The sequence below is a fragment of the Rhinopithecus bieti genome, unplaced genomic scaffold, assembly GCF_001698545.2.
Source record: "Rhinopithecus bieti isolate Rb0 unplaced genomic scaffold, ASM169854v2 scaffold_22, whole genome shotgun sequence".
In the NCBI taxonomy this organism is placed as follows: domain Eukaryota; kingdom Metazoa; phylum Chordata; class Mammalia; order Primates; family Cercopithecidae; genus Rhinopithecus; species Rhinopithecus bieti.
The window spans coordinates 1276332-1293922 of NW_016803136.1; the positions used below are offsets into that span (position 1 = coordinate 1276332).

At 56.2% G+C, this 17591-nt stretch overlaps 1 protein-coding gene across 2 annotated transcripts in view; it reads right to left on the reverse strand.

Moving 5' to 3' along the window:
* Window positions 1–6117: 6117 nt before the first annotated feature.
* MYO1C (myosin IC) overlaps window positions 6118–17591 on the reverse strand; it is a 28879-nt gene continuing 17405 nt past the window's right edge. For both annotated transcript variants that reach the window (XM_017865632.1, XM_017865678.1), the window contains exons 15-32: window positions 16201–16295; window positions 16075–16121; window positions 15874–15954; window positions 13353–13458; window positions 13137–13254; window positions 12428–12541; window positions 12276–12352; window positions 11827–11895; window positions 11642–11726; window positions 11384–11543; window positions 10725–10808; window positions 9153–9246; window positions 9005–9060; window positions 8696–8831; window positions 8547–8617; window positions 8151–8248; window positions 7893–7991; window positions 6118–6291 (exon numbers count right to left, since the gene is read on the reverse strand). In XM_017865632.1, the coding sequence (XP_017721121.1) occupies window positions 6276–6291; window positions 7893–7991; window positions 8151–8248; window positions 8547–8617; window positions 8696–8831; window positions 9005–9060; window positions 9153–9246; window positions 10725–10808; window positions 11384–11543; window positions 11642–11726; window positions 11827–11895; window positions 12276–12352; window positions 12428–12541; window positions 13137–13254; window positions 13353–13458; window positions 15874–15954; window positions 16075–16121; window positions 16201–16295 (1606 nt within the window). In that variant the 3' untranslated portion in view covers window positions 6118–6275. The remainder of the gene's footprint in view (window positions 6292–7892; window positions 7992–8150; window positions 8249–8546; window positions 8618–8695; window positions 8832–9004; window positions 9061–9152; window positions 9247–10724; window positions 10809–11383; window positions 11544–11641; window positions 11727–11826; window positions 11896–12275; window positions 12353–12427; window positions 12542–13136; window positions 13255–13352; window positions 13459–15873; window positions 15955–16074; window positions 16122–16200; window positions 16296–17591) is intronic.

Here is a 17591-nt window from a genome sequence, read left to right on the forward strand (position 1 = left end):
AAAAAAAAAAAAAAAAAAAAAAAAGACAATTATTTGTATCAAGATGGCAAAAAATTGCTATTTAAAGAGAAAACGGACAGTATCACCTTCCAAAATGTGTGTTAGAGAGAAAGAGAAAAGGTGGGTGTGTGCAGGTACAATTTATGGTAGTGGGAAAATGCATTCCTGCCCTGTTCTCATCCACATATGGAGACAGGGAGGGTAGAAAGGGGGCAGGGAGATGTCCAAGGGATGGACAGTGGAAAAGGGAAGCCGCAGTCCTCCCAGTGGGTAGCCTGCAGTTCTGCAGAGACAGGAACCAGTCTTGAAATGCGCAAAGGTGGCCGGGCACAGTGGCTCATGCCTGTAATCCCAGCACTTTGGGAGGCCGAGGCAGGTGGATCACCTGAGGTCAGGAGTTCAAGACCAGCCTGGCCAACATGGTGAAACCCCATCTCCACTAAAAATACAAAAAATTAGTTGTGCGTGGTGGTGGGCGCCTGCAATCCCAGCTACTTAAGAGGCTGAGGCAGGAGAATTGCTGGAACCCAGGAGGCAGAGGTTGCAGCGAGCCGAAATCGAGCCACTGCACTCCAGTCTGGGTGAGAAGAGTGAATCTCCAAATAAAGAAATAAAGGAACACTTTGGGGCACCGTGTGAAGAGAACTCCAAGGAGAGTCTTGGGAGGAGACGGAGCTAGGAGCGAAGGTAGGAGGCTGCGCCTTCCAGGAAAGGTCAGTGAGGTGTCCCCACGGGCAATGTGATTGTAGGACCACTGAGAATGGGTTATTTGCTTTGCTGTGTGCAAACTCCTCTCAGCACCCCTATCTTTTAGGGAAGCTGCTCACACACAGGCCTTTTTGCTGGGCAGAATCAAGGAGAAGATGCCCATTTCCTCTGCCACTCTTCTCTGCCCCCAGCCTCCTTCCGCTTCCTCTCAGGAGCCCCTAGGTTAGTGCCTTGCGGTTCCCCCTGCCTTGAGCACTCTTGCTCCACATCACCAGCAGTCACTTCCTCTCCTTGTTCAGGTCCCTGCTCCAATGTCATCTCCTCCGTGAGGCCTTGCCTGACTGTCAACTACACACCAACACTCCCTCTCCCCTTGTCGGCTTTGCTTCTTTTCCTAGCACTTCTCTCTTTCTAATATATTACATATTTTCCTTATGTATCGTCTCTATTCTTTGCTGGAGTGTAAGCTCCATGAGAACAGGGATTTGGTCCTTTTGTTGTTCCTGCTATATCCCAAGAGCCTCGCCGAGATCCTGGCACACGGCAAGCATTCCTTCAGTAAATACTGGTTGAATGGGCCAGGTGTGGCGGCTCACACCTGTAATCCCAGCACTTTGGGAGGCCAAGGCTGGAGGATCATGAAGTCAGGAGTTCGAGACCAGTCTGGCCAATATGGTGAAACCCCATCTCTACTAAAAATACAAAAATTATCTGGGCATGGTGGCACGCACCTGTAGTCCCAGCTATTCAGGAGGCTGAGGCAGAAGAATTGCTTGAACTCGGGAGGTGGAGGTTGCAGTGAGCCGAGATTGCACCACTGCACTCCAGCCTGGGTGACAGAGTGAGACTCCGTCTCAAAAAACAAAACAAAACAAAACAAAACAACAAAAAAAACTGTTGCCCAGGCTGCAGTACAGTGGTGCGATCTCAGCTCACTGCAACCTCCGCCTCCTGGGTTCAAGCGATTCTCCTGCCTCAGGAGGCCAGGTTGTTCTCGAACTCCTGACTTCAAATGATCCACCCACCTCAGCCTCCCAAAGCGCCTGGTTGAATGAAGGAAGGATGAGTGGAGAACTGGCGGAAGCTGTTGTCTAGAGCCAGGATTAGCTTCCCACAATTGGCAGATATTCCTGGAGGTCACGGGACTTCCCTCAGGATGTGAGCTGAGGGCACAAACCAGTCCTGGTTACCTCTCAAAAGGTCAGAGTAGGCCGGGCACAGTGGCTCATGCTTGTAATCCCAGCACTTTAGGAGGCCGAGGTGGATGGATCATGAGGTCAAGAGATTGAGACCATCCTGGCTAACACGGTGAAACCCCGTCTCTACTAAAAATACAAAAAATTAGCCGGGTGAGGTGGCGGGCGCCTGTAGTCCCAGCTATTCAGGAGGCTGAGGCGGGAGAATGGGTGAACCCGGGAGGCGGAGCTTGCAGTGAGCCCAGATCGTGCCACTGCACTCCAGCCTGGGTGACAGAGCGAGACTCCATCTAAATAAAAAAAAAAAAACAAAGAAAGGTCAGAGTAGGCCAGGCACAGTGGCTCACGCCTGTCATTCCATCACTTTGGGATGACCACGTTGAGATCGCACCACTGCACTCCAGCCTGGGAGACAGAGACTCTGTCACAAAAGAAAAAAAAAGGCGGATGCCTGTGTAATGTCTGCAATGTCACTCTCACATGCATTCTGGTTTGCTACAGAAACGAATGTTGACCCAGTTATAAAGCATGTAATTGCACTTAATACCTATCTTATCTATCAGCGTCTCGGAGCCACTGTTACTGTGGATAAACCAAATGAATACTTGCAGTGCTTTCATTTTTCCTCGGGAAAATTAATCGTGGGAAGAGGAATCAAAATGTAGGTGTGCATACAGGATCGTGTCAAGCCCAAAATATCACAGGTTGCGTGGTATCTTCATTGTTTGAGAACGTCCACCCTAGGTTACAAATCAAAGCTCCTCAAGCAGCTGGGCTGACCCCGGGGCTAAACCTGTTCTTGTCTCTAAGCCCCACGTGCACCATTCCCTCCACCCACAGCCCGCCGCCCTCTTAGAAAAACTCACAGCCATCTGCCGATGAGCTCTGCGGTTGCAGCTTGAAGCTCTCATTCTTTTTTTTTTTTTTTGAGACGGAGTCTCGTTCTGTCGCCCAGGCTGGAGGACAGTGGCATAATTTCGGCTCACCGCAACCTCTGCCTTCTGAGTTTAAGGGATTCTCCTGCCTCAGCCTCCTGAGCGGCTGGGATTACAGGTGCTCGCCACCATGCCTGGCTAATTTTGTATTTTTAGTAGAGACGGGGTTTCACCATGTTGGCCAGGCTGGTCTTGAACTCCTGACCTCAGGTGATCCACCCGCCTGGGCCTCCCAAAGTGCTGGGACTACAGGTGTGAGCCACTGCGCCCGGCCCACTCGTTCTCTTTCTTGTGGAGGCAACACCGATTTCATTTTGGGGAGTCATCTCCTCCCACTCTTGGTCCTGTTGTTTCCGGTGTGGTTCACGTAGCTGTCTCCAGGGCAGGCACCCGATCCAGGCCTGACGAATCAGAATCTACTCCTCTCCCTCGCTACAGTGACTGGGTCAGGGTGGATACCTCATTCAACTTGCTGCGCTGAGAATCGGCTCTGAGACTTTCACATTTTGGGAAAGAGGCACTTCCTCTTTCTTTTTTTTTTTTTGAGACGGAGTCTCGCTCTGTCGCCCAGGCTGGAGTGCAGTGGCGCGATCTCGGCTCACTGCAAGCTCCGCCTCCCGGGTTCACGCCATTCTCCTGCCTCAGCCTCCCCAGTAGCTGGGATTACAGGCGCCTGCCACCACGCCCAGCTAGTTTTTTGTATTTTTAGTAGAGACGGGGTTTCACCATGTCAGCCAGGATGGTCTCGATCTCCTGACCTCACGATCCGCCCGCCTCGGCCTCCCAAAGTGCTGGGATGACAGGCGTAAGCCACCGCGCCCAGCTGGCACTTCCTCTGTCTGCCTCCAATGCTGAACCGACAGAATGAAAACCTGGAGCTGTGGGCGGCTGTTGCTGCCACCCCACCTCCAGGTGAGAATCTGCTTGGAAGAGAAGCCACTGTAGAGGAAGGTGGAGCCAGGTGATGGCTCGAGACACATTCCTGACCGTGTGTGAGCACCTGGAAGCAGCCCTACCCCGGGACTAAGGTGCTAATGCTCATAAATGCCATTTGTTTTGGCCCAAGCCAGTTTGGACTGGGTTTGTCACTTGCAACAGAATTTGAACGCAAGGTGGCTGGGCACGGTGGCTCACGCCTGTCATCCCAGCACTTTGGGAGGCCGAGGCGAGAGGATCGCCTGAGGTCAGGAGTTTGAGACCAGCCTGGCCAACATGGTGAAACCCCGTCTCTACTAAAATACAAAATTAGGCCGGGCGCAGTGGCTCAAGCCTGTAATCCCAGCACTTTGGGAGGCCGAGGCGGGCGGATCACAAGGTCAGGAAATCGAGACCATCCTGGCTAACACGGTGAAACCCCGTCTCTACTAAAAAATACAAAAAACTAGCCGGGGAGGTGGTGGGCGCCTGTAGTCCCAGCTACCCGGGAGGCTGAGGCAGGAGAATGGCGTGAACCCGGGAGGCGGAGCTTGCAGTGAGCTGAGATCTGGCCAGTGCACTCCAGCTTGGGTGACAGAGCGAGACTCTGTCTCAAAAAAAAAAATACAAAAATACAAAAATTAGCCGGGTGTAGTGGCAGGCACCTGTAGTCCCAGCTACTCAGGAGGCTGAGGCAAGAGAATCACTTGGACCCGGGAGGCAGAGGATGCAGTGAGCCAAAATTGTGCTATTGCACTCCAGCCTGGGTGACAAGAGCGAGACTGTCTCAAAAACAACCTGCAACATGAGACCTTTGGTTGCCTCCCGGGGGGCCCTCTTCGTTTCCTGATACTGACAAGGAGACCACGTTGGCAAACACATATTGCTTTATTTAGTGTTTCTCTGGATTGCAGAAGTGTCAGCAGTGGGCTGAGATCCCCGGAAGGGCACAGAGGCAGCTGGGCAGCCCCCAGGCCCTTGAGGGTAGGGATGGGAAGAAGCAGCAGAAAGAGGTGGTGCCCTTGCCGCTCCCCCCAAGGCCAGCCATTCCCCATGCTCCCATGCCAGGGAGGGGTCAGGGGCCAGAAAAGGCCCTACATCGTTGAGTGGGGCCCAAGTGTGCAGGCAAGCTGTCTGTCATCCTAAGGCCTGGACTCTGGCAGAGGTACTCTTCCCACCCGGCGGCCCCCAGGGCTGATTGCTGGTCAAGAAGCCAGATCTGCTGTCAAGACATGACTGGGTTTTATGGGGCTCCCAGTCCCTGGGAGTGGCAGTGAGGCACGCTGAGGAGGGGCTGCTGTCCTGGTTGTGTGGCAACCTGCCGTATGACCGCGGGCAAGTGCCTTCTGTTTGGGCATCCGTCTTCTGCTCTAAAACATCAAGGGGCTAAGCTGGATGATCTCCCAGTCTTCCAACTTCTATGGCCTAAGACATCCTTCCCCACTCCGGCACGGCCTCAGACTGCGATGATGAGAACAGTAAAAGGGCGTTCTTTTTTTCTTTTTTTTTTTTACGGGGTCTCGCTCTGTTGCCCAGACTGGAGTGCAGTGGTGTAATCTTGGCTCACTGCAACCTCCACTTCCCGGGTTCAAGCGATTCTCCTGCCGCAGCCTCCCGAGTAGCTGGGATTACAGGCGTGCACCACCATGCCCAGCTAATTTTGTATTTTTACTAGAGACGGAGTTTCTTCATGTAGGTGAGGCTGGTCTCGAACTCCTAACCTCAGGTGATCAGCCCACCTCGGCCTCCCAGAGTGCTGGGATTACAGGTGTGAGCCACCGTGCCCGGCCTAAAAGGACATTCTTAAGGCAGGAAGAAGAGGGCAGGCAAGCGTGGTCTCAGCCTGCAGATGGAAGTCAGAGTGGGCTGTAAAAGGTGCAGATGGGCAGGCAGGGAGACAGGTAGACAGACAAGGTGCCAAGGGAATCAGGAGGAGAGGTGGCCTGGCCAGCGAAGAGGGCACCAGAGCCCAGCCCACCCCACCTCTTGGCTATATTCCTTGCCCTGCTGGGGTCAGGGAAAACACACCCAGTGTGTCCTCGGGTGGGAAATGGCTTTTTTTTTTTAAATAGTTTCCTATAAAGCATCAAAAAAAACCTCAGAGAAGACCTCAGCAAAAGTTCCCTTCTCTCCAACATTTGGCATCAGCAGTAGGGCTGGCATGGCTCGCTCTGGCCCTGGCTTTGCTATTGCTGTGGCCCGGCCTGGCCCACTCCTGGGGTAGCTCCTGGCCCCTGCTGCTCCCTCGAGAGGGATGGGCAGGAGGTGGGAGACGGCAGGTGGGCTTCGGGGCGTCCCTGGGTCCCCGTCTGAGGGATGGGCAGGAGGTGGGAGATGGCAGGAGGGTTTCGGGGTGTCCCTGGGTCCCTGAGGGATGGGCAGGAGGTGGGAGTCAGCAGGGGGGCTTTGGGGTGTCCCTGGGTCCCCATCTGGAAGTTTGAGTCTTTGGTAATTGGGAGGGGAGGAGAGAAGCAAAGCGCTGGGAGCTGGGAATCCAGTGAGCGCCTTTATCACCGGGAATTCAGCCTGGGAGCGACCTGTGGGGGCAGAGAGACACCCAAGTGGTTAGGGGGGAGACGGGGGGCCCTGGCACTCAGACTTTTTTATCCTTTTTATGGAGAATTGGGGTCTCGCTATATTGCCCAGGCTGGTCTTGAACTCCTGGGCTCAAGCTATCTTCCCACCTCTGCTTCACTAAGAGTTGGGATTACAGCGTGAGCCGCCGCACCCAGCCCCAGCGCTTAGATTCACGGGTTTGATGCAGGCAGGAGTGGTGGGGGCCTAATGGTCTCCATCCTGGAGACTTGGACCTGACTCCCACAGGAATGCCCACCACCCTGGCCAGGGTGAGCCTCTCCTCCCTCTTGGCACCCCCCAATCATCCCGTATCTTCCCTGTATTACCGTGCTGTCTTTTTTTTTTTTTTTAGACAGGGTCTCATTTTGTCACCTGGGCTGGAATGCAGTGGTGAGATCTTGGGTCTCACTGGAGCCTCAGCCTCCTGGGCTCAAGCGATCCTCCCACCTCAGGCTCCTGAGCAACTGGGAGTACAGGTGCCCGCCACCACACCTGGCTAATTTTTTTGTATATATACATATATTTTGAGACGGAGTTTTGCTCTTGTTGCCCAGCCTGGAATGCAATGGCGCAATCTCAGCTCAACGCAACCTCCACCTCCCGGGTTCAAGTGTCTCTCCTGCCTCAGCCTCCCGAGTAGCTGGGATTACAGGCATGCATCACCACGCCCTGCTAATTTTGTAGTTTTAGTAGAGACGGCGTTTCTCCATGTTGGTTAGGCTGGTTTCGAATTCCCAACCTCAGGTGATCTGCCCGCCTTGGCCTCCCAAAGTGCTGGGATCACAGATGTGAGCCACCGCACCTGGCCTTTTTTTTTTTTTTTGAGATGGCATCTCACTCTGTTCCCCAGGCTGGAGTGCAGTGGCATGATCTCAGCTCACTGCAATCTCCACCTCCTGGGTTCAAGCAATTCAGCAATTCTCCTGCCTTAGCCCCCACTAGCAGCTGGTATTACAGGCATCTACCACCACGCCCGGCTAATTTTTGTATTTTTAGTAGAGATGGGGGTTTCACCATGTTGGCCAGGCTGGTCTCGAACTTCTGACCTCAGGTGATCCACCCGCCTCGGCCTCCCAAAGTGCTGGGATTACAGGTGTGAGCCACTGCACCCGGCTTTCGTATTTTTTTAGTAGATGGGTTTCACCATGTTGGCCAGGCTGGTCTCAAACTCCTGACCTCAGGTGATCCACCCGCCTCGGCCTCCCACAGTGCTGGGATCACAGGCGTGAGCCCCTGGCCTCAGGTGATCCGCCCGCCTCGGCCTCCCACAGTGCTGGGATCACAGTGGGCCCCTGGCCTCAGGTGATCCATCCGCCTCGGCCTCCCACAGTGCTGGGATCACAGGCGTGGGCCCCGCACTGCCACCTTTACAACTTTCTGCATTGAGGGGCTCGCACGGCCCCTCTCTCCGGCCCTCATGGGTGGGCCGGCGGATGGAAGAGGTGGTACGATGGCCTCTGGATTAAGGCCCATGGTGAGGCGCCCAGGCTCTGCCCAGCACAGCCAAGGAGGGCTTCGCTATCACAGCCAGGCCATGAGCGGGAAAGCAGACCCCACTCACCACAGCCAGGTGCCCGTTCTTGGCCTTGGTGATGAGCAGCTCCGAGCCGGGGGTGAAGTCGATGGTACCATCCCTGCCGGGGCCCCTGCAAACGTGATGCTGGGGAACGGGGCGGGTGAGGGTTTTCCATGGAGACAGACCCCAACTCTAAGGTGGGCCCCGCTCTGTTCCTGGATGCCCACACAGCCCCCGCTCCACCCCCCACCCTGTCCCCGGGTGCCCACACAGCCCCCTCTCCACTCCCGGCCCTCATCTCACCTGCCCTGGTTGATGTTGACGTTGTTCACGCGGTCGGCACTGATGGCTGTCTTGGTCAGCGTCTCAATCACATGGTCACTCTGCAGCACCACATCTCCCTGGGGCGCCAGGAAGGAGGGATCAGGCCCTGACCAGAACTCGAGGACCCTCTGCCTCACCTCCCCATCCACTCCTCACCCCCCATCCACCCCCCACCTCCCCTCTAACCCCCACCTCCCCCATCTACCCCCCATCCTCCCCATCCAGCAACCCCATTCACCCCAACCCTCCTACCCCTCATCCCATCCATCCCACCTCCCATCAACCCCACACCCCTCCCCACCCTCCTCATCCACCCCCCACCTCCCCATCTCCCATCTACCCCCCGACCTCCCCAACCCATCCATGAAAGGGCACCTTTTGCTTATTGTCCTCACGCTGTACATGAAGCACAAACAGACTGTCGCTCAGGCTGCTGACAGAGATTCCTGAAGGGAGAGGGCAAATGTCAGAGGTCAAGTGTCAAAGCAGGGGCCCTCCCCCTGCAGCCCTGGACCCCGGCTGACCGGTCAGGTTGGCGTAATCAATCCTCTGCTTGACTTTGGCGTCCTCCACGATGACCACGGCGTTGGGCGTCAGCAGCAGCTGCCGGGAGCGAGGCTTGTAGCCCTTGCGGTCGTATTTCACGACAGGCACAGCGTACTGGGGACAGAGGCCGGGCTGAAGGGGCTTGGGGAGAAGCTCTCAAGGCTCCGCCTGTACCCTGACCTGCCTCCGGCTTCTGGCAGCAGAACCGCACTGCTGGACTCAGGGCTGCAGGCAGGCTCTTACCCGAATGGGCTCCGATGGACTCAGGGTTAAGGGCAGGGTCTTACCTGAATGGGCTCAGAGCCCAGGGCCTGCAGCACTCGGGAGCTGATCTCGTCTGCACCTGCAACCCAGATGGTGGGAATGGATCAGAGGAGGCAACAGGGGGCCAGGACGATGACGAAAGGTCTGAGCGCTGGAAAGTCAAAGACTCACCAAGCCGGGTGCTGATGAAGAGTCTGGGCACACTCTGAGGGTAATTATCCTTCTTGCCCTTGAAGATCTCACTAGCCACTGCTTTCTGTTGCAGCTAAGGAGACAAGGGGGGTACCATCTTTGGGGGCAGAGCCAGCCTCAGGACCTGAGACAGCCTCCCTCACCTGCTTGCTGGTCTCTCTCTGGCTCAGCACCAGGAGGTTGAGCCCTGCCCTCCCACACTCCCATCAACCCACTTCCTGACCCTCTGCCGCCACCAAACACTCCCCAGCGGTGTCATGAAGGCACTGCTGGGTTTTGAAACTGGCCTTGGTAATGCTTCCCCACCCCATCAGGCCCTGGTGGCCCTGAGACTCAGCTCCAGCTTGGGGTCTTCTAAGTAGCAGATCACTAATACTCAAGGTTACTGAAGGTTATCTATGCTGGGTGGGTGCTTTAGAATCATCCAGTACTGACTTGGCAAAAACACGGCACACCAACCCATGCCTGTAATCAGGGCAGACATCACCAATCGATCCAAGTGAAGACGCAAACTTTTCAACACAGGGTTCTGAGCAGTCTCTACCAATCAAGGGCAGCTGGCCCACGAGGTGAACCCTATTGGCCACCCCAAATGTACTCCAGCGTCCACTCCTACACAAGGCCCAGCTGAGGTTGCCGGTAGACCAGGGTAAATACGGTAGACCAAGGTAAATACAGCAGACAGGGGTAAATACAGCAAACAGGGGTAAATACAGCAGACAGGGGTAAAAACGGCAGACGGGTAAATACGGCAGACAGGGGTAAGTACGGCAGACGGTAAATACGGCAGACGGGTTAAATACAGCAGACGGGTAAGTACGGCAGACGGGTAAGTACGGCAGACGGTAAATACGGCAGATGGGGTAAGTACGGCAGACAGGGGTAAGTATGGCGGACAGGTAAATACGGCAAACAGGGGTAAGTACGGCAGACAGGGTTGTAAGTACGGCAGACGGAGTAAATGCGGCAGACGGAGTAAATGCGGCAGACGGGGTAAATACGACAGACAGGGATAAATACGACAGACGGGGTAAATACGGCAGATGGGTAAATACGGCAGAGATAAGTACGGCAGACAGGTAAATACGGTAGGCGGGAAACCGGGGTAAATACGGTAAGCGAGGTAAATACGGCAGACGGCGTTAATACTATAAAAGGAGTAAATACGGTAGACTGAGGTAAATACGGTAAGCAGGATAAATACGGTAGATTAGGATATATACGGTAGATGAGGGTACATACGACATACGGTAGACCGAGATAACACAGTAGGCAGGGTAGATAGGAAAAGCCGAGATAAATACGCAAGGCAGGGTAAATACGGTAGACCGGGATAAGTACGATAGACGGGGTAGAGTAGACTGGGGTAAATACGGTAGACTGGGGTAAATACGGTAGACTGGGGTAAATAGAATGGACCGGGGTAAATACGGTAGGCGGGGTAAATACGGTAGACCAGGGTAAATGCCCCTCCAGGCCGACACCCTCTGAGGAATGCCTGCCATTCCCTGACTCCACTTCCTCATCCTCACCCAGCCCCACTCTCCGTACCTGCTGCTTCCACTCAGGGCTGATACTCCGGCAGTATTTCCACACCATGTTCTTTATGCACAGCTCCCGCAGAAGCTCTGAGGCCTGAGGGGAAGAGTGAGGTCAGAGCTCCTGGACACCTCCTGGGCCCTTCCCTCTGAAGACATCGAACATGTTATCCCAGCCTTTGGATAAGCAAAGCCACCTCCATCGGGACGACGCTTCCACTCCTGAGTCAAGAGACCTTACTCAGCAGGGCGCGGTGGCTCACGCCTGTAATTCCAGCACTTCGGGAGGCCGAGGTGGGTGGATCACCCGAGGTCAGGAGTTCAAGACCAGCCAGGCCAACATGGTGAAACCATGTCTCTACTAAAAATAAAAAAATTAGCTGGGCGTAGTGGCAGGTGCCTGTAATCCCAGCTACTCGGGTGGCTGAGGCAGGAGAATCGCTTGAACCCAGGAGGCAAGAGGTTGCAGTGAGCCAAGATCACACCACTCCCTGGGCGACAGTGTGAGACTCCATCTCAAAAAAAAAAAAAAAAAAACCTTACTTTTCACTGCCCAGCTCTGGTCAGGGCCCTCCGTGAGCCCCTCCCTGACCGATCCTTTGGCCCCAAGAAATCAGACCCTTCTGCTGTGTGCTTTGATAGTCCCTAACTTGGCAGGGGGTGCCCACAGACCTCACGCAGGGCAGGTGGGGGCGTGGGCCAGGAGGTGTCCAGGACATTCCGGGGCAGCTGCCGCCGCAGATTTAGCAAAAAAGAGGTGCGCACATGGTCCAGGAAGAAGGCGTTCTCCGGGCAACGAGGGGCGTGGCGCAGGATGAAGCCTCGGATTAGCCTGGGGTTGGGGGCCAGACAGGGTTGGGGGTGAGGAGGCTGGTGGTGAACCCCCCACACGCCCTGCTCTGCAGCCCCCACAAGGCCCCTGGTGCTCACCGCCGGATGGTCTGCGCCGCCCACTTCCTCTTGGCCGCCTTCCTCCGGCCCAGCGTTCCACGCCACCACGACTGGATGCAGATGGCTGTCGTGGAGACCACAGATGGCTGACCTCTATCTTCTTACCATGGTGGCCCCCCCGGCCCCAGACCCCGCCCCTTCTGAAAACCCATGGGCCCACGAACCTGATCGCTTCACCCGGAGGAATTTCTGCCGCCAGTGAAAGCCCCTCCAGGCAGCTTGGATCTTTGTGGCTGCAGTTGGGAAAGAAAGGCAATTGGCCGGAGCGCGGAGAGCCAGTTGGGAGCCTGGTGCCGTCTGCGCTCCATAAGTGGCATGAATGGGAGAGTGGCTGAAGGAGCCAGCGAGCAGGAGAGTCGTGAAGAAGAATGAATGTGGGGACTGCCCGGAGAAGGGGGGGCAGTGGGTGCGATGGCGGGCGTGAGGCTGGAGCTGGTGGGGAGGGGATTCCAAGTCGACTAGTGGACTCCCTGGAGAAGGACTCCCTGGAGCTGGGTGTGGGGCTGGAGCTGGTAGGGAGGGGTGGACTCCCTGGAGAAGGAGCCCAAGGGAGTGACTTCCTTGCTTCCCGAACAGACCCCCATGCGGCAAGAAAGGTGGGCTTCTCTCTCACCTAGGCTCTGCCGCCGGACCTCCAGGGCATCCTCTGTGGCAAACAGGGTCTTGGGGAAGCGGATGAAGATCTTGGTCCTGGGAAAGCAGCAGTGATCAGCCTGGGGTTGCCAACCCTATTCCCCGCAGGCACCTGGCATGGGCACTACTCACCTGCCCATCTTGTACTCTTCTGGCTTGTAGCCCAGGTGTCGGACCAGCACAGCCACCCCATCCTGCGGCCGTCCTGCCCACGTGGGCCATGTCTCTGGGCACAGTGACTTGTACCTGGAGATAGGAGGGGCAGGAATGCACGCGGTCCCCACTCACCCCAGTTAGCAGCCTGCTCTGGGGACCCGAATCAACTTTCTCTGGGCACCCGCTGGGTGCTCCCATTGACTCGTTCACAGCTCGCAGGAGGCTCACTCGGTCACTGCCCCCATTTTAAAGATGAGGAAACCGTTCTTATCTACCTAAGGCAAAGTAACTAGAAAGTGGCAGAGATGAAATTCACACCGTTTGACCCCCCAGACCCGACTCAGAAGAACCACAAAGCTGCTCCACCCTCTCTGAGCCGCTTGGAAGCTGCCCTACAAGGCTTGCTACCGCCTGCCTCTGACGCCTGGCACGTGGACGTAGGCCTCCTGTACCCCTGAGCGGGCGTTCCCGGAGGGCACGGCCTAGGGGAGCTGGCTGTTCTTTCCACCCAGCTTGATGTCAGGTCTGCAGCACCGAAGGTTCCCAGCACGAGGCCCCCAGCAGCCCAGGGCCTCCGCGTCCACATTACTAAAATGGGGCCGAGAACCCCGTCTGCCCTCATGGGACCTAGGGGCTCCTACTCTCCCGCTCCCCTTCCCCGGCACCAAGCCGGACCTGCCCCTACCTTTGCAGAAAAGCTTCGTATTTGCGGCGATAGGCAAAGCCGGCTCTGCGCACGCGCAGGTTCTCCATCAGCCCCAGGTACTTCACCTGGTGCCGGATCAGCACCTCATCAAAGCGGCCTGGGGGAGGGGGAGAGCCACGGTCAGTGGGCTGGCGCTGACAGTCTGTCACTTGCAGGGGAGGCCGGGCCCCTAAGTCCCCCGTGGGAGGGGCCTACCGGGCTGTTTGGCATCATTAGGCTTGATGCAGCGGACGTAGGCGGGCTCCTTGGACTGCAGGATCTCCACCAGCTGCAGGAGGCTCATCTTGAACTGGGTGGCGACCTGGTGAGCCGAGAGGCATGGAAGGTTGGCCGGCGCCGGGCTAAAGCTGCTGACCCCAGCAGCGAGTACCCCACTCCCCCGGCTGGTGACGCAAGCAGCAGCCCCTGAATGGGCCTGGTCCTTATTCCTCCCACCGCACATTCCTCACCGCAGAGGAAGGGGGCCAGACTCCACCCTTAACCCTCTGGCTGGGCGAGGGACCGCAGTCTCCCAGCCTCACTCCAGCCTAAAACTCCTGCTCAGGTCTCCCAGCAACCTCAATGCTACACCTCCCGTTAATGGCCCTTCTTTTTCTTTCTAGAACTTCAGGGCTGCCTTCCTGAACAGCGTGTCCCATGCTACACATTCAGCTATTATCTGGGTACGCTGCTCTGCAGGACCTGGAAGGATCTCGGGCCTGGCGGAGGAACACACTCCTTAGCAAAGACTCACAATTCCGTGCGGTCCGAGAGTAGCAGGTGTGTGCCTGGGGGTTCTGAGAGCCCCACAAAGGGACAGCTCATCCAGTCTGAGGGGTAGGGGGCACCAGGAGGCGTTTTCTAGAAATGACGCCCGGCTGAGCTTTAAAGGATAAGGAGGGGCGGGTGCAGTGGCTCACGCCTGCATCAGTGGCTACAGGGAAAGACGGAGGGGAGGCTGCTAAGTACTGCGGCAAGATCCACTGGCTGGTGGAGGGAGACAAGGAGAAAAAAGAACTAAGGGACCGGGCACAGTGGCTCACGCCTGTAATCCCAGCACTTTGGGAGGCCGAAGTGGGTGGATCACCTGAGGTCAAGAGTTCAAGACCGCCTGGCCAACACGGTGAAACCCCAGCTCTACAAAAATTAGCTGGGCATGATGGCAGGTGCCTGTAATCGCAGCTACTCGGGAGGCTGAGGCAAGATAATCAAGTGAACCTCTCACTTGAGCCTGGGAAGCGGAGCTTGCAGTGAGCCGAGATTGCACCACTGCACTCCAGCCTGGGCGACAGAGCGAGACTCTGTCTCAAAACAAAAAAAGAACCAGGGATGACACCCAGGTTTCCGGCCTGGGGGACTGGGTGAGTGATCCCTGTCCTGAGTTAGGGAGAGAAGGAGAAAGCCTGGAGGGGAGACCAAGGGCCCGTTTGTTATAGCCCAGTGGGGTCTAGGGTGGCTGGGGCCATCCAGGGGAAGAGGATGAGATACCTGAGTCTGTGGCTTGTGGGAGAGGCCTAGGCGGGAGGGTGTGCAGGCATCCACAGCAGGGAGACGCTAGGGCCAGGAGGATGTGGACGCTTCGGGAGAGGGTGGGGCAGACAGCAGCAGCGGGCAGGGGCCCAGGGAGCCAGATCCTGGGCGGCACGACGCCTGCATGCCCTCCCTGCTAGGCAGTCTGGCTTCCACCTCCCTATGCACCCACTAACCTCACTCTTCTGGGGCTCACTCTTCTTGCCAAGCCCAACAGCCGTACCTCTGTCCCCAGCTCGCTGGAGCTCTCCCTGCACCTGGCATCCTGGCCATGCCTGCCTTTTCCGGTCCTTCTCCTTGATGCCATGGCTTTCCCTCTCACCTCCTGGCCTTTTTAGACTCTATGTCTGGATTGCACCCTGACTATAGGTTCATCTGACATTCCCAAGTTATCTCCAATGCCTCCTCCTCCAAGGAGCCTCCCCAACCCCTCGCCCCTTCCACGCTGTCAGGCCGTTTGCTGTTCCCTCTTCTAAGTTTGCAAAGCACCCTGTGCACGTTGCTGCAGGCACACCCACCCATTCTGGTACCTCAGTGCCTGGCAGCGTCTGCTATAAATGTCTGCTGAGTGGGTGGACACATGACAGCAGCCACACAGAGGCAGCTATCAACACAGGGACACCCACAGAGACAGATGTACACACGGATTCCCCTAAGACACAGCCCACACTTAAGACACACAGCTCCACTCTAGACACAGCACACACACACACACACACACACACACACACACACACACACACACAAGAAGGCAAACAGGGACGGGTGCGGTGGCTTACACCGGTAATCCTAACACTTTGGGAGGCCAAGGCAGGTGGATCACCTGAGGTCAGGAGTTTGAGACCAGCCTGGCCAACATGGTGAAACCCCATCTCTACTAAAAATACAAAAAATTAGCTGGGTGTGGTGGCAGGCACCTGTAATGCCAGCTACTCAGGAGGATGAGGCAGGAGAATCGCTTGAACCCGGTAGGTGGAAGTTGTAGTGAGCCAAGATTGCACCACTGCACTCCAGCAAGGCTCTGTCTCAAAAAACAAAAAAAAAGTAGGCAAAGAGGGACCTAAGGCAGCCCCCTACAGACACCAGCATATGTGCACACAGGCTCCAACACGCGTTCACACGCACACTGCCAGCTCCCAGGCTCATGCAGACCCTCATGCATGTTGGGGTGCACACACCCCTGTGCCCGGTCCTGCCACCTCCTCACCGTCTCTGGCCGCTTCTTGTCACTGAGCTCGCTCCGGTCGAAGCACTGACTCATAATGGGATTCTTCGAGCTACACATGGTCTGTGTGGGCAGAGCCGGGGTCAGGGAGGGGCACAGGGACAGGCAGGACAGGCTTCTGGACACAGGTGCAGAGCAGTGGGCTACCACCACCCCCACCCCAGCCTCCTGGGTCCTCCTCACCTCCTTAAGGTTCCGGAAGAGAAGGTCATTGTTTTTGTCCAGAAACCCTGGGAGGGGAGAGCAAGTGTGAGGTGAAAGACAGCCTCCCTGCAGGCCCCTGTGGGGACGCAGCCCCAGGACCCTCACCTGTCACGCTGTAAGTCACCTCCCCAGCGTAGTGCAGAAGGCGGAATTCCCCTCGGCCCAGAGATTTCCGGGTCCGCTGGTCAGCCAGCTTGTGCCTGGGGGTGATGGGGTGGAAGCTGCAGATGGCCGGCCTGAACCAAGCCCTCTGCCTGCTAAAGGGGCTTCAGGAACAGGAACCAGCCACGTAAAGAGCAGGTGCACCCCAGGCCGGGCACGGTGGCTCACGGCTGTAATCCCAGCAGTTTGGGAGGCCGAGGTGGGTGGATCACAAGGTCAGTAGTTCGAGACCAGCCTGGCCAATATGGTGAAACCCCGTCTCTACTAAAATACAAAATTAGCCAGGCATGGTGGTGGGCACCTGTAGTCCCAGCTACTTAGGAGGCTGAGGAAGGAGAATCGCTTGAACCTGGGAGGTGGAGGTTGCAGTGAGCCAAGATTGAGCCACTATACTCTAGCCTGGGTGACAGACCAAGATTCCGTCTCAAAAAAAAAAAAAAAAAAAAAAAAAAAGCAGGCACACCCCAGGGCTGGGTCACTGAGGCAGGCCAGTGGCCTCCCTGCTCAGAGCAGACCACAGCGGCTCAGAGAGGTAGATGGCCTTGCTCAGGGCCACACAGTGCCAGGACTGGGACCTGGGCCACCTGACGGCCAGGGCACGCTGTAGGGAGGGCAACTCTCGTTGCTTCCGGCTGCTGCAGGCTCTGCTCAGAAGGCGGTGGTGAGCTCTGCCCACTACTTCTCAGAACAGAATCTGCTGCCCCAAGAGAGCACTAAAGTCTTAGGCATGTTTATACCCTTTGGCCCACTTGCTACTTTTAAGAACTATTTCAAGCAGCTAACCAGAGATACAAAGACTGAAGGCACGAGATGTCTGTGGCAGCCTTGTGATGCCAGCAGAAACCTGGTGGCTGGCCAGGGGCCCCGAAGAGCTGGCTGAGAGAGGGGAGTATCTGTGGGTCAGAGCCGCTCCAGGAAGAGTTTTGAAGAAAATTTTCTGTTTGATGATACAGGAAAATGTGCAGGATATAGCATTACCCTGAGCCTTATACACAAGAAGTTCTTGAGTATGAAAAAAATGCATAGAAAAAAGCAGGAGGGAAAGGCAGGAGGGAAATGCTTCGCACGGTTATCAGCCGTGGCCTTTGGGCAACAGAATCACAAGTGGCTTTTGCATACAGCCCAACTTTGCGCTAATGAGCAATATTATTTTTATAATCAGAAACAAGTTTTTAGTATTTATTTATTTTTTTAATTTATTTATTTTTGAGACGGAGTCTCGCTCTGTCTCCCAGGCTGGAGTGCAGTGGCTGGATCTCAGCTCACTGCAAGCTCCGCCTCCTGGGTTTTACGCCATTCTCCTGCCTCAGCCTCCAGAGTAGCTGGGACTACAG